The 15,696-nt window shown below is 46.0% G+C and overlaps 4 protein-coding genes across 4 annotated transcripts; 2 read left to right on the forward strand and 2 right to left on the reverse strand.

Moving 5' to 3' along the window:
- The first annotated feature begins 739 nt into the window (after window positions 1–739).
- Window positions 740–5,662, forward strand: V8C40DRAFT_286286 (ankyrin repeat-containing domain protein). Its single transcript, XM_083222513.1, has 2 exons — window positions 740–1,759; window positions 1,813–5,662. The coding sequence occupies exons 1-2, from the start codon at window positions 829–831 to the stop codon at window positions 5,301–5,303; spliced, it is 4,422 nt and encodes a 1,473-aa protein (XP_083074654.1). The 5' UTR covers window positions 740–828; the 3' UTR covers window positions 5,304–5,662.
- A 1,119-nt stretch (window positions 5,663–6,781) lies between these two features.
- V8C40DRAFT_274002 (putative beta-galactosidase) lies at window positions 6,782–9,825 on the reverse strand (the record flags this gene model as incomplete). Its single annotated transcript, XM_083220558.1, has 5 exons — window positions 6,782–7,006; window positions 7,040–7,068; window positions 7,123–8,562; window positions 8,641–8,801; window positions 8,921–9,825. The coding sequence occupies 5 exons, from the start codon at window positions 9,823–9,825 to the stop codon at window positions 6,782–6,784; spliced, it is 2,760 nt and encodes a 919-aa protein (XP_083074655.1).
- A 965-nt stretch (window positions 9,826–10,790) lies between these two features.
- Window positions 10,791–12,173, forward strand: V8C40DRAFT_274003 (pectin lyase fold/virulence factor; the record flags this gene model as incomplete). The annotated part of the gene is made up of 2 exons (XM_083220559.1): window positions 10,791–12,057; window positions 12,097–12,173. The coding sequence occupies 2 exons, from the start codon at window positions 10,791–10,793 to the stop codon at window positions 12,171–12,173; spliced, it is 1,344 nt and encodes a 447-aa protein (XP_083074656.1).
- A 315-nt stretch (window positions 12,174–12,488) lies between these two features.
- On the reverse strand, window positions 12,489–15,016 carry V8C40DRAFT_185960 (Six-hairpin glycosidase-like protein). The gene has a single exon (XM_083211792.1). It carries the CDS (start codon window positions 14,820–14,822, stop codon window positions 12,531–12,533), a length of 2,292 nt encoding a protein of 763 aa, XP_083074657.1. The 5' UTR covers window positions 14,823–15,016; the 3' UTR covers window positions 12,489–12,530.
- Window positions 15,017–15,696: the final 680 nt, after the last annotated feature.

Raw genomic sequence — 15,696 nt, forward strand, 5'->3', positions numbered from 1 at the left:
ATAGAGGCCATTACACGACATGGGCTTCCTTTCAGGGTAACGAATAGGGTGTAAATCCCCACCATCCCTTTGCGTAAATGAAGAGAAAGCGTGTATACGAATGATCTCTTGAGATGGCTGTTATTTCTAATATTCTACATCATGGCGCTTTTGACTGTGCTTTAGGTAGATATGTTAACCATCTGAGACTGATTGTTCTAGCCTTGATAAAATAGATCTGATTTAGGCATCCGTTTTCCCTTGGTCATTGGACGTGCTATTCATACATCTCTTTGGCGCACACATAGCGGCTAATTGCTCGGTCTTTCAAGTCCTTGACACAAACTCCAAAACGCCCACCAGAAGAACACACCAACCTCTGTGCAAAGAGATTTTCTTTTCGGCTATCTAGGAATACCGTTATATCATCCGACATGCGAGCTGTTGAATGATCAAGCTGTGATGCCTAGGGACAGGTGCATATGCCCAACCAATCATCAAGAGATTCGGTTTGGTTGGGCTTTTGGGCAGCTGAGGTGGGCGCAGTGCATACTTGCATTGGAATAATCAGCCTCGCTCCTCCCTTACACCAACAATTGCTTCATCCACTCTCTTTCATCGCAGCTCGGTGGCGCGAATGCCTTAAGTCCAGAAGTTTGAAGCTCCTTTGAAGCTCAGTTTTTCTTGATGATAGTCAGTTTCCGACTTCAGACTTACGTCTACCCAGTGCGACAAGCGAAGAGAAAACCTCAAACGGCGAAGATCGCGAACCGAAAGACCATTTACGTTTCTACTCGATCGCCGAAATATTATATGAATATTTCCGCCAATCCATAGTCATTCAGTCTAATGGCGGAGTTGGATCCCAGAGCATATACTGTCGCATGGATTGCGCCGCTGGAGATTGAGGCACAGGCTGCATTGCATATGTTGGATAATCGACACTCAGGCAAATTTCCACTGACACCGGGGGATGACTATGTCTTCCAAGCTGGAGATGCTTGCGGGCATAATATCATTATCGCGACGCTACCGGCCGGAGAAGTATATGGAACACGATCTGCTGCCGCTCTCGCGACCCAGATCAAGAAGTTCTTTCCAAAACTTTGGTTCGGCTTATTGGTTGGCATCGCCGCGGGTCTCCCAAACCTCTCACGAAACCCACCGGTGGATATTCGTCTCGGTGATATTCTCGTGGGATTATCAGTGGGCGACAATGCTGGTCTAATAGACTATGACCTGGGTAAAGAGACTGGTGCAGATGGATTTCAGCTTCTGCGTGCCGGCCATGCGCTGGCGAAAACAGCAACGGTGGTCAGGTCAGCCATTAGCAGTATCAAACTAGTTCCGCTGAACGATTCAAGTAAGGTCATGCAGCACTACAAGAGAATTGAACACAAAGCGCATTTCTTAGGCACTTTTGCCGATCCCGGACAAGGTCGAGACGTCCTATACCAAGTTAGTGAGAGCGGAATCGAAAGTCCTTTGGTACGGGAGCCAAGACCAGCTTCAAAGCGCATTCGTGTGTGGTACGGCTCAATAGGTTCAGGTGACAAATTGATGAAGAACGCTCAAAGGCGGAACGAATTGAGAGACAAATATAACATCATTGGCCTCGAGATGGAGGCGGCTGGGACGATGGACCAAATCCCAGTCGGTGTTATTCGAGGGGTTTGTGACTATGGAGACGAACATAAGAACGATGAGTGGCAGCCTTATGCTGCTGCAATGGCAGCTGCGTACGCAAGAGCAATCTTGGAAGAGATACGACCAGAGAATGGTGCGTACATCAATCGCTGTCTTATGTTCGCTTGATCTAATATCTTGTGGTAGTGGCCCAAATACACTCGGTGGATGTATCACCCAAACGCAAACTCGATGAAGAAGGCTCTGCCTCTGAAAATGAAGATAGGAAGCGCCAATGTCACGCCGAGGGAGAGTATCCGGCTACAGAAATGATGGGCAACGAGGTGAAGAAGTCATTGATAGAGCAGCTCTATTTTGACAAGATTGACGAGCGCTTGATGAATTTAACGGCAGCTCAAGGGAGGACCTGCTGCTGGTTTCTCGACAAGCCCGAATATATATCCTGGAACGACGCATCACAGCAGACAGATCATGGCGGCTTTCTGTGGATCAAAGGTCATCCTGGCACCGGGAAATCAACTCTCATGAAGTTCCTTTTCGAAAAGGTTAAGATCAATGCAAAGGCAGATTCGTTACAAATTATACTGTCATTCTTCTTCCTCGCGCGGGGTACGGTAGAAGAGAAATCAACGATGGGGCTTTATCGTTCACTTCTTCACCAACTTTTTGAGAAGGTGCCAGACGCACAAAACGGTCTAGAGTGGATGACGAGAGATGGTGCCAGAGTTATACAACGAAATGGATGGAACGAGAAAGCATTAAAGCAGACACTTGCACATGCCGTACGAAAACTCGGTAATAAGTCATTGACAATATTTGTCGATGCATTAGACGAATGCAATAAGAATCAGGTCGCAGACATGGTGTGCTATTTCGAAGAGTTATGCGAGGGTGCACAAGAGTCGCCAGTCCGGTTGCGGGTCTGCTTTTCAAGTCGCCATTATCCAACGATCACAATTGCGAAGGGTATTGAAGTTATCCTTGAAGATGAAATCGGCCATACAGAAGATATTGAATACTACATAAAGTCCAAACTCAGGTTAGGGCAATCGGCCCAAGCTCTCTCACTAAGGTCTGAGATTCTCGACAGGTCTTCCAATATTTTTCTCTGGGTCGTGTTGGTTCTTGATATTCTCAATCGGGAATACCCCAACTCGATAAAACAGATGCGAGATCGCCTGAAAGAAATTCCACCAGAGTTAAACGACTTGTTTGAAATGATTCTCACGAGAGACGGCGAGAATCTCGAGAAGTTACACCTTTGTCTCAAATGGATTCTCTTCGCAAACCGTCCACTGAAGCCACAAGAGCTCTATTTCGCGGTACAACTTGGTTATGATCAAGAGTGCTCAGGCTGTTGGGACCGAAATGATATCGAGCTCGACGAGATAAAGACTTTTGTAAGAAGTTATTCCAAAGGCTTAGCAGAAGTCACTCGAAACAAGGCTGCGGAAGTCCAATTCATCCACGAGTCTGTCAGAGACTTCTTGCTGAGTAAATACGAATCTCAATGGTCTGAAGCTTCTGGTAACTTCCTGGGCAATAGCCACAATCTTCTAAGGGATTGTTGCTTGGCTCAGCTGAATAGATTGGCCCTCCAAGATGCTGATATAGTAGACCCTCTACCGCCAGCATCCGAGACAGCAGAGTTACGACAGACAATACGTTCAAATTACCCATTTCTCGAATATTCAGTACGTAACTCTCTTCAACATGCCGACAGTACCCAGCAAAATGGCATAGATCAGGGTAAATTCTTCACTGATTTCCCTCTGCAGAAGTGGATACTGCTACACAACACCCTTGAGCAACACCAAATTCGGCGATATACGAATTCAGTCAGCCTTCTCTACATTTTGGCGGAAAGAAATCTGGTCAATTTAATTGGCATCCACCCTAGAAGATTTTCGTTCTTTGATATAGAAGACGGAATTGAGCGCTATGGTACCCCAATATTTGCAGCACTCGCTATCAATAATCATGAAGCGGTCAATACATTCTTGAAGCTATTAGTAGCAATCTTACCATCAACATCGCCACTTCACGAACTCTGCGAACTGTATCGTCGAAATCCAACCGGCTCAAGCATTTTCAAACGTGATTTCGCTTTCGGACGAAAATTTGGCATCCCTTTTTATCTCGAAGAAGAATGTGATGAAACACTAATATGCGCATTTATTTCATTACGAGATTTAAGTGTCGGGCCTGATGCGCGCGGTCATATTTTGCCGACACATAATAATGGAACCTCTGGCGTAACTGGCACGTATAAAAAGTCTCTGTTCTTATGGGCTGCTACGAATGGCTTGAAAGCTGTTGTTCAACTGCTACTTACGGGAGGTAGCGTCGACCCAAATTGCCATGATTATGATGGGGAGACAGCGCTGTCGAGGGCCGCTCAGAATAATCATGAAGCTGTCATCCAGCTGCTGTTTACAAAATCTGCTGTTGACTTGAACCGCAAGGATCGGCATGGTCAGACACCGCTGTTCTGGGCTGTTAAAAAGGGCCGTGAAGCTGCTATTCAGCTATTCCTTAAGCAAGCCGGCGTTGACTTAAATTGCAAAGATAATTATGGCCAGACACCACTATTATACGCTGCTTCTTATGGCCATGAAACTGTTGTTCAGCTATTTCTTACCCAATCTGGCGTTGACTTAAACTGCAAGGATCGGGATGGTCAGACACCGCTGTTCAGGGCTGTTAAAAAGGGCCGTGAAGCTGTTATTCAGTTATTGCTTACGCAAGCCGGCGTTGACTTGAATTGCAAAGATAATTATGGCCAGACACCACTATTATACGCTGCTTCTAATGGCCATGAAACTGTTGTTCAGCTATTTCTTACCCAATCTGGCGTTGACTTAAACTGCAAGGATCGGGATGGTCAGACACCGCTGTTCAGGGCTGTTAAAAAGGGCCATGAAGCTATAGTTCAGCTACTGCTTACAAGAGCCACTGAACTAGGTTTTGAAGACCATGATAAACTAGTATCACTAATATACGCCGCTTGTAGGGGTCATAAAGCTATTGTTCAGGTGCTACTTACAAAAGGCGCTGATCCAGATTACAAAGATGACTACGGCCGGACACCACTATCATGGGCTGCTGGGAATGGTCATAAAGCTGTTGTTCAGTTGCTGCTGATCAAAGGCGTTGACCTATGTTGTGAGGATAAATACGGCCGGATACCACTATTATACGCTGCTTGTAATGGCCATGAGACTGTTGTTCAGTTGCTGCTTACAAAAGGCGCTGATCTAGATTACAAGGATAACTATAACCGGACATCACTATTATACGCTGCTTCAAACGGCCATGAGGCTATTGTTCAGCTGCTGCTTATAAAAGGCGCTGATCCAGATCACAAAGATAACTACGGCCGGACATCACTATTATACGCTGTTCGCAATGGCCATATAGCTATTGTTAAGCTGTTACTTACAAAAGGCGCTGACCCATATTACAAGGATAACGATGGCCGTACACCGCTATCCTACGTTGCTGGAAATGACCATACAGCTATTGTTGAGCTGCTGTCTGGGCAGGACGGCGTTAATCCAGACTGCGAAGATGGAGAAAGCGAGACACTACTATCACGGACTAATACAAACGGCCATAAAGCTGCCGTCCAACAGCTACTTGCGAAAACTGGTATTAACATGCATGAATCGTCATGATGATTTCAATCGGGCGCCGCTGTCATATGCTGATGTGATTTGTTATAAGAGTGTTGTTCAGTTGGTGGTTCTTCAAGACACTGTTATAGTAAATTTCAGAGATAAGACAGCCAGATCTTTATTGTCGCACGCTGCTAGAAGTATTTCTTGTGGTCTTGTTTCGCTATTACATACTTGCAAAAGCATCCTTTTGGCTGGGTACCATTGGCATTCGCCGACACGGGTCATGATGTTGCTGTCAAGTTGCTAGTTATACGATGAAGATGTCTTGAACGTAAATTGAAAACGATTACGACTAAACGCTGCTATTATATGCTGATCTCTATTGTCATAGTTGTGTTGTGTCGCTACTACTCATGCAAGACAGTCTGGAGTTACATTATAAGAATAAGAGAAACCAGACACCGTTATCGCTTACTGTTAGAAATGGATGTTGTGGAATGCCATGAGCATTTGAAGTAGACATTAGTGGTTATTGTCATGAACATGTCTTCGAATAACTTGTGTGTAGTCGGAATATAACAAATCGTACAGCTAATAGCGGAGCATTTTTCTTTCTTCTTCATATGAAACTGACAAAAATACATGTACATATCTCGGTTCAGCTTATTACATGCTTTTATTTAATTCAGCCATAGTGTAACAATATCCTAAAATGTTTGGACGTATACAGAAATTATACTATATCTCTGCACAGGGGCAGAAGGGCTTAAATACTTATGTTAGCTCACTAAGATATGACGAGATTCTAACCATGTACTTAACTCTAAATAAAATCTTCAAGTATGTCAGAAAGCCAATCGTAAAGTAAACTTCTAAGCTCTTGGTTAAGAGCTGCTATGTAGTAAGAAATGAAGTTTAAAGACCGTTCAACCCACTTTTAAATGAGGCGACCTTGAATGGCTCACAATTGCTTTGCTTATAACTCGCTTCATACCAGGTAATATTAAGACAGTCTGAGATCATATTCCTTTAGTATGGCGAGCTAAGTGCGATCATATTTTAATTTTACAAAATGCTTGCTGTCAATTACGACAGTAGCGTGCCAGATATTGCTAGGATTCAGTCAGTGTCATTGGAATGGAGAATATCATCCTTCTGAAATTCTCTTAAGTAATAATAGGTTAGGGGTTCCGAGGATATAGACTGGTAGTATTGGTTTATGCTAGCGAATGGTTAAGTCGGTCATGGGCGATGTAATAGTCACGTAGCTAGTAGATGTAGTAGCTGAATCTAGACTGATTGCTATGTTAATAGTTGGCTATCTAAATGAACGTAAGAACGTAAATCTATATATCCATTCGGATATCCTAGATCATGGTAGAAACATGGCTTTCCCAGCTTTCTTTGGATCATTTCGAATACTAGGTTTCATAGTTTTGCTGGTCGAGATGGGTGAAAGTTCTGGTTGGCCTGTCGTGACAATTCACCCATAGAAGCATGGCTTGTCACAATCAATGAATAACTATATTCTTAAACTACTTAATCTTAAAGAATACGGTAAAGTCGAATAGCCCTGGAGTAAGGTGATCTTCCTGAAACGCTAAAGGCCCACAGCTTCCACTTCCTAGACCATGCTGAGCAAAGTCTAAGTTCAACACCGTTTCGTCCAACTCAGTCAGCTCATGTGGATGAGTAGACTTATCTAAATCATCCATAGAGTACTTCCTGAGTGAGAAGTTCAGTGGTACATCCATACGAGCCTCTAGTATAGCGTCGTTTCCTTTGACTTGAACCCAACGAACGTCACTCCTATTTCCATTTTCTTGGGGTCACTCATAATTGGTCTGAAGGTCGTCAATCGAGGCCTCCCACCGACCAAATCTAGCGGCTTGTTTCTTATCTCTGTAAGACTCTCCGGGGCCCCGACCATACCATGTTGCCCTATTATAGTCCTTTGGCAACGACATAGTGAGACCAATACGTGGGATGTGACGAGAAACAGTCCCAGAGAAACTCCCCTTTGCGCGAATGGACAAATTGCCTTGACCAAGCGTGTAAATCAGTTGGGCATTGCATGCCCACTCCAAGACGGGAGGGGCGACCCTGACAGTCGCCTTAACAGTCATGGTACCGTCTTTATTCACGGACCAAGTGAACCCGCGAACATGCATTTTGGTCTCAGCGAGCCTAAACTTCAACCATTCTTTGCCGTCACCACCAAAACCAACGTCATTCTGGGTAAGGGCGCGGTATAAGCCCAATTCTGGCCCTTTAGCGAGAAAAATGCCCTTTTGATTGGCCCAAGTAAAGTTTCCATCGACAAGATTGAAAGTGAATATCTCATTGCAGCTTGGCCACGTTATTGTCAGACGCCCTGGTTGTTCATATATTGAAGGCCCATTGATGTCACCGGCAACCACCGAGGGTAGCTGGAATGTATGATTCTCCAATAGGGGAATTTGACTCCAAGCAATTTCGTGACTTTGAGGCGCCCAAGCAGTCTCGTCTTTCAGGTAGAGACGGATCGAGAGCCAAGTGTCTCCATGCAATTCACCACCCCAGCCGGGAAGGACAATAATGCCTTCTGCCCCCGGGGCAATCTGTGGCGGCTCAAACTTCGTCGGATTGGTGTTGCCCATTTCTTGAACCAAATGCCAGGTGGCAAAAAGGTGGCTCAGGTCGATGAAGTCGTAGTGATTATGAATATGCAGTTTACCGCCCTCAAGCCGGATGGATACCGGCTGGATACACTTTTTGTATTCAAGTAAGCCGGGTGTAGGAAAATGGTCAGAGAAGGTAAGCCCATCCATAACAAAGTCGCGGTCGTTAGGAGTATCCCCAAAGTCGCCACCGTACGCAAAGTACGACAATTTGCCTTCTCTCTTGAGGAGCCCATGGTTACACCATTCCCAGATGTAGCCACCTTGAAGGAGCGGCTCAGACCGATACAAATCGATGTAGGTAGCCAGTCCTCCCGGACCATTTCCCATAGCATGGCCATATTCGCACTGGATCAATGGCCGATCTGAATGTTTGGCGATATGTTTCTTCAGTTCATCGGGAGTTGCGTACATGACGCTGTAAAAGTCGGTGGATGTGCCCTTACGATCTCCTTCGTAGTGGACGAGTCGACTAGGGTCTCTCTCTTTGATCCAGCGATACATGGCCACGTGGTTTCTTCCATAAAACGCCTCGTTACCAAGAGACCAAAAGATAATGCAAGTATAATTTTTGAACCGTTCAACAAGCTGAGAAGCTCTGTCCATATAGGCATCGAACCAGTCGGGATTATCTGATGTCCACCTTTTAGCGCGGTCTTAGGAAAGCTCCTGGAGTTCCCGGCCGTCCATGAAGTGCGCGTCTTTTATAGCGGTTCTTTCTACAGAATCGAAACCATGAGTTTCAAGATCCGCCTCCGCCATAACATAGATGCCGAGCTCGTCGCAAACTTCATAGAGTCGGGGGTCATTTGGTTGGTGGGAGCACCTTAGTGCGTTGATGTTATGCTGCTTCATCATAACGATGTCTGCTCTCATATCTTCGTACGGGACAGCTCTACCATAGAGGTAGTGATGTTCATGGCGATTGACGCCATATAAAATGATAGGATTCCCGTTCACCAAAAAATTGGCTCCTTTCATCTCAACCCGACGGAATCCTATTCGCTGAGCAACGTGCAGTCTCCCACTGTCAGGAGTAGGGTATAAAGGATCGGCTTCTCGGCAGACCATAGCTGAAGAGATGCGCCTTCAATTGTCAGGTCAGCCATCTCAGTCGATTTCATCTGTCCCTCATGCAGGACATCGCCAGTAGGACCCCGTAACTCGACGGTGACATCCTCAGAGTCGCTTCCATGGAGGGAGACATCAACGTGGACAACACCTCTTGTCAAAGACTCATCTACCTGGGGTAGAATGGTAAAATCCGTGATGGAGGGAATGGCTAACGCGACTAGGTAAACGTCTCTAAAAATCCCAGAAAGAAGCCACTGATCTTGGCGTTCAAGGTACGATCCGTCGCAGAATTGGTATACCCGGACTGCAACTGTGTTGATTGCCCCTGTGTCCCTCAGGAATGGGGTAATATCGAACTCATTAGCGTTCCTGCTGCCTTGGCTATAGCCGATTTCATTGTCATTGACCCAGACATGAAACGAGCTATCAACGCCTTCAAAACGTAACCGGATCTGCTGTCCTTGCCAGTCTTTCTTTGTAGTAAATTGGCGCCAATATGACCCCGTCTCATTAAGAAATGGAACATTCGGGGGGTCCACAGGGAAAGGGTAATTGACGTTGGTATAAAGAGGCCGGCCATAACCTTGAAGCTGCCACATGCCAGGAACCTTTATATTGGCCCAGGTTATTGGGTCGAGATCTTTCCAATCTGGGAGTTCTAATGGCGAGACGTTGTGGCGGAATTTCCATGTCCCATTGAGTGATTGGAATTGGGCGTTCTCACGATTCAAGGAGAGTGCCGCTTCCTTCGAGGCGAATGGGTAGAAGTGAGCACGCGGCGGGAGAGTATTGCGATGGAGGACGTCAAGGTTGCTCCAATCAGGCTGCGTTTTTGGAAAAGACATGATGACATGTCTATTGCGAGTATTTGACAGGTTTGCTATGTTGATCTTGCCAACGAGAACTTCTTCAGCACGGAGAGGATGGTAGAATTATAATGACTGCCAGAGACTGCGGGGAGCATAAGACGCGATGAATCATTAACGGCAGCCCACTAGGTGCTGTCTAGCGGCTACTGTCATTACGAAACACAAGCCTCGTGTAACTAGATCCATCCGACACCACATGACATAGCTTCAACCCGATAGATAACTTGAGCCTAGCCATATGTCCTTTTCCCGAAGGCTAATTAACACCCTCAAGTGACCACAATACCTAAATAAATACCCTAATACCCGACGCTACTGGCTACTTTATAATTAAGAAAAACAACCCTTGTTTGTGTAAAAGATTATTCTTCATTACTTGGCGCGTAGCTTCAATCTGATAGACAACTAGACGTTGGCTGTATATCTTTGTCCCGGAGGTTAAAAGAAACTCACGAGGAGGAAAATACCTAAATACCCTAATACCCGACCACAAACGCATGCAGTCAAATAATTAGGACAGCCGGAGGAAAGCGCGGCCCTTACACCGAGAATAAGTAAAATGTAGAATTGGGTCAAGGGAGCAATGAGCCCTCGTTATTGCTTCCATCATAGCTGTACTGAAGATTAACGGAGGGGGTAGGGCAACGTCTGGGGAAGGCATCATTGAGTTCTCACTCCATGACTCCAAATTAGAAACTCCTCTATATAAAACTTAAGTTGAGCGAATTGATAGCATCCTACTATAAAGTTCAAAGGCGGCGTCATACTCCTCTCGATTCAAAAGTTCAACCTTGTTCTGGTACAGAACCACTAGTATTATCCAAAGGGCTTTCTGCTACTCTTGCCTTTTTACTCTCATTGAGTCTTTCACCATGGGGCTCATCAACACACTCCTAATACCCTTCTTGCTTATTCTAGCCCATGACAGTATTGTCATGGGCATGACACCTGGGGCTCCAGGATGCAATACTACCGTCCATACCTACCCCATACCGGCGAATGTATCTGTTGCGACTTCTTTCGATGTCGAAGTACGCTCGCCTGGAGGTGAATGGAAGAAGATTGACTCTTACTCCCCCACGCATAACGAGGTCAATTTTACTACTGGTAGCTCAATTCGACACACTTCTTCCGTGGTATATTTCGACTTCAATGGGACCGTCGAGATTCGGGCTAAATACTTGAACGACGGAGTCTTTGACGCCATTATCAGACCGCAATCTCTTGACATTAGCCCAACAAAGTCAGGTTCTACCATTAACTTCATGCTCACTGAACCCCGCGATGTAATCTTGCAAGTGAACGGCAACATTTTTGACTGCCTGCACATCTTTACCAATCCGCCTGATCCAGATGCTCCGTCAGCCGACGACCCCGATGTCATATACTTTGGTCCAGGCTATCACAAACTTGATTCGGTTTTTAATGTCCCATCCATTAAGACTTTGTACCTTGCTGGGGGAGCTGTGGTCACGGCTCCCGACATCACGGTGACCAACTCTAGTAACGTCGGTTTGCGTGGGCGTGGGGTACTGTACAGCGAGAAAGGAAATGCGATATCTCTGGTGCGATTCAACAATGTTGTCATCGAAGGACTCATTGGCATCAATTCATTTCCAAGAGCTTATATGTCCAACGACGTGACATTTCACCACTGGCGCGGCTTCAGCGCCGTGCAATATGGAGATGGGCTCGACTTGTTTTGTAGTCAGGATATCCTCATCGACTCTGTCTTCCTACGAAACTCTGACGATTGCATCGCCATTTACAATCACAGGGATGAATGGTACGGTGATACCAAGAACATTACTGTTCAGAACTCGATCTTCTGGGCTGATGTGGCGCATCCTATCAACGTGGGGACTCATGGGAATACCGAAGATCCTGAGACCATCACCGGCTTGACGATTCGCAATATTGATATTCTCGACCAGAATGAAAAGCAGATGCTATACCAGGGAACAATCGCGTTGAACCCGGGCGATAGTAACCTTGTTGAAAACGTTCTCATTGAGGATGTAAGACTCGAGAATATTCGCGTGGGCCAGCTCCTAAACTTTCGTGTGATGTACAACGACAAGTATAATATTTCACCCGGACGAGGAATCCGCAATGTCCTCATACGAAACCTCCAGTATAATGGCACAAATGCCAATACCTCCATCTTCACGGGATACGATGCGGACCGAACCATCTCTAACGAATTTAGTAGTCAACGGGAAGGCAATTTATGACACAATGAAAAAGCCCGGCTGGTATTTATCTACGGACTCATACCCCTCTATGCCAACGAACATGTCCACAATATGACATTGAAACCTTGAAGGTTCTCAGGGTTGAGGTACTAGATATGGAATTGGTACATGGGTAGATAAGGTAGTTAAAATAAGCACCAACGTTCCTGCAACATAGCTTCATGTAACCACTGTCAATGCTGAGTTTCTAGTGTATCATCTCAAAAAAGGAGCACAGAAAAGCCAGATATTTGAGTAAGTGTAAGCCATCTAACGAACAAACTAAGCCTGAGCTTTCGTGAAACATACGTGTATACGCAGGACCCGTCACTGCACTTCATGGTCCCATGCCCCTACCACTGGCGTCCAGGGATGAAACCAGAAAAGATCTTGAACCTCAGTAAAGTAACATATTGGTGGTTGTCATCTTTCATGTCTAATTCTGCTCTACGCTACTTCAAAAGTGTAGTCTCTGACCATACCGCCAAATACCCGTCTCGATCCATCTGGACACAAAACATGAGCTGCATCAGCTCCCGCCATAGTGCAGCTAAGTTCCACCGAGCCGATGATCTGATTCTCGCTCCATTGGAAAGACACAAGCCATCCTTGCTTTGCTCTCACACTCTGAAGGTGGCCCCTGTCCCATTGACGGGGGCATGCTGGAAGTAGAGATATCTCGACCACATTCTCCCCATCCATCTTACGTTCAGCCGACTGCACCAAACACTCCAAGATTCCAGCGCATGCTCCAAAATTCCCATCAATCTGAAAAGGAGGATGAGTGTCTAGTAGGTTGGGTAGCGTAGAATTATGCAAGAGAAGATCCATGTTCTCTCCACACGCCTCTGCATCAAGCAATCGTGCATAGAAGTTTAAAAGCCATGCCCGACTCCAGCCCGTGTGACCACCGCCATTAGCGAGGCGCCGTTTCAACACTTTTTGGGCCGCGGCAGCGAGTTCTGGACTTTGCGTAGGGTGTATCAAATCTCCGGGGTATAAGCCAAAGAGATGTGATACATGGCGATGCCCGGGTTCAACTTCATCGTAATCATTAAGACCCCACTCCTGAATTAATCCCTCTTGATTGAGTGTAAGAGGTTGAATCTTCGTCAAAGCTGCTTCAACAGGCCCTTTAAGTGAGTGGCTTATGTTTGACAGTCGCTCTGAACTCCAAATATACTGCGTTAAAGCCATCTTGATAAGAGTCATATCTATGGTAGATCCTTCGCAGAATATGCCATTATTTCCAGACTTTGAGACAAACGCATTCTCTGGAGAGAGTGAGGGGTTTGTGACTAAGTATGAACCGCATTTGGAGGGTATCATAAAGTCAAGAACAAACTGCACAGCACCCTCGTGGACGTGGAATAAGCGGTTGTGTAGCGCCTCGTCATATTGATACTTGAGAGTATCCATCAGCGTGGTCGATAACCAGAGACCTCCAAGGGGCCAGATAGTGGCTGTCATACAGCGATCTTGAGGGTTCGTATCGGCCCAAATATCGGTGTTATGATGCGCACACCAACCTCGGCAGCCATACATGACCTTGGCCGTTTGGCGACCTCGGACTGACATTCGTTCCAAAAGATCCAGCAGTGGAATCGAACAATCATCGACCAGACTACACGGGCCAGCAGGCCAGTAGTTCATCTGTATGTTGATGTTAATAGTATATTTGGATCCCCAAGGCGGGGCAAAGCTCGGGTTCCAGATGCCTTGAAGGGTTGCTGGTAATCCTTTGTCTCCATTCCGACTACATGAAATAAGCAGGTATCGGCCATAGTTGTGATATAAGGCGACAAGGCCGGGATCCCTACAGCTTCGAAGGCGCTGGTCCGTTGGCAAGTCACAAGCGTCTGGCCACATTCTCAGGCTCATCCGGCCGAAAAGCTTAGAATAATCTGTTCTATGCCTCTCCAATAGTTCATTCCACGGCCGTGCTAGAGCCTGATCGATCTCAGTCAGAGCGACGACTTCGGGGTTATCATGACGGAATGTAGTCTGTGCGGCAATGCCGACTCTACAGGAGGCAGAGTTGATGACAAGGCAATTTCCGATGGCCTCAATGGTGCCGCCATCGTCGCAGACGACGCCAAGAACAGAACACAATCGATTGCTATTCAATCCTCCCGGGGTTGCGTGGAGCAAAATGTGGGAACCAGAAGCCGTGATAGTGTCGGCATAGATGTTCGTATCGGTGTCGTTATCACTCAGTCGGTCCAGGCGCACGATGAAACGGGTACTTTTTGAAGCAGTGAATCGTAAAAGTATTGCATTGTCAGGGTATGAGGCCATAACGTCACGCTGATAAGAAATGCCATCGACTGTATACTGAACAGAGACCTGCGAAGTAGCCAAATCGAGGCAACGCCGATAATCAGCGATATTCTTATGGTTGAATTCCAGTGTTGCGGTGCCCATCGGCTCGTAGTGACGCATGCTTGCGGGAGTTGCAAAGAAACATTCCTTGACTAAAGCCTCAGCCTCCGAATGCTTCTCTTCTCGAATCAATTGTCGAAGTTTGGGAAGCATACGATGAGCATCCGGTGGTGTCCTCTCTTGAGGGCCTCCATACCATACTGAGTTTTCGTTAAGCTGCATCAGCTCTACTTCGGTCCGCCCATATACAACAGCACCTAGACGGCCGTTGCCTATGGGCAGGGCTTCTGACCATTCTGTGGCAGGAGCTGAATAATGAAGCTGAAGATGCCGCGATTGACTCGCGTCGCTATTCATCTTAGCTAGTACTAGTGCCCTGCAGTAAAGAAGTGTTCAGTGTGCCCAGTGTTTGTTTTTCTTCCGAGCTAAATTGACTGGCGAGATTGGGAGGTAAATCTGCTGTGAGACAGGCTTTTCGAATGAGTCCCTGATATTTGGCGTATCTATTGGTGATTGACGAGATTGCATACGCAGCGCAGGAAATATTATTTGAATTGAGTGTGCTTCCTTTAAGTCTAACGTCTAGCTACCGGCTTCTTATACTAATTATTGTAGCCGAAGGTTCGGATTACACCAACGGTATCCTGAGCCGACATACCATGCGTTGAAGGCAGATTAGGCTTCTGGTATGGCCGGATTATTACCCGAAGATTCAACCTTGACGCCTAGTCATTCGCTAACTGCGGGGATTTGCTATCTTTAGCCAACTCGATAGTTCATTCAAAGAGATGCTGCGCTTCATTTGATGTTGTAAAAGCGTTAGCTAAATCTGTTAAATTAAGCGTTTAAGCCGACGGTAAATAGAGACTGGCACCCCGTTACTTGATTCCTTTTGAAAGTAAGAGCAATTCCTAGTGTGTACAGAGTACTTCCCTCCATGTCAACCCTCATGAGACCTCTTCTAGACTTGGGTTAGGGCTTCTGTATGAGATGTTGTCAGGCAATACGAGGATATGAACTGTGCAGGTTCATTATATGTGTTGCTACGGTGAGCAACCTGTTACCGGAAGGATATACTGTAACTTTGTGTAGTACCTAGGTCTTACTCCTAACTATAGTATCACCTTGAGTCTAACAGATATAACGAAAGATTTGGTGCAGTCGCACACGGCCTGATTTCAAAGATGATTAAAAGTGATACTTATGTTTTAATAATTAACTGACTTAAGCT

Source organism: Trichoderma camerunense (genome assembly GCF_050948025.1).
Source record: "Trichoderma camerunense strain CBS 138272 chromosome Unknown V8C40scaffold_6, whole genome shotgun sequence".
Taxonomy (NCBI): Eukaryota; Fungi; Ascomycota; class Sordariomycetes; order Hypocreales; family Hypocreaceae; genus Trichoderma; species Trichoderma camerunense.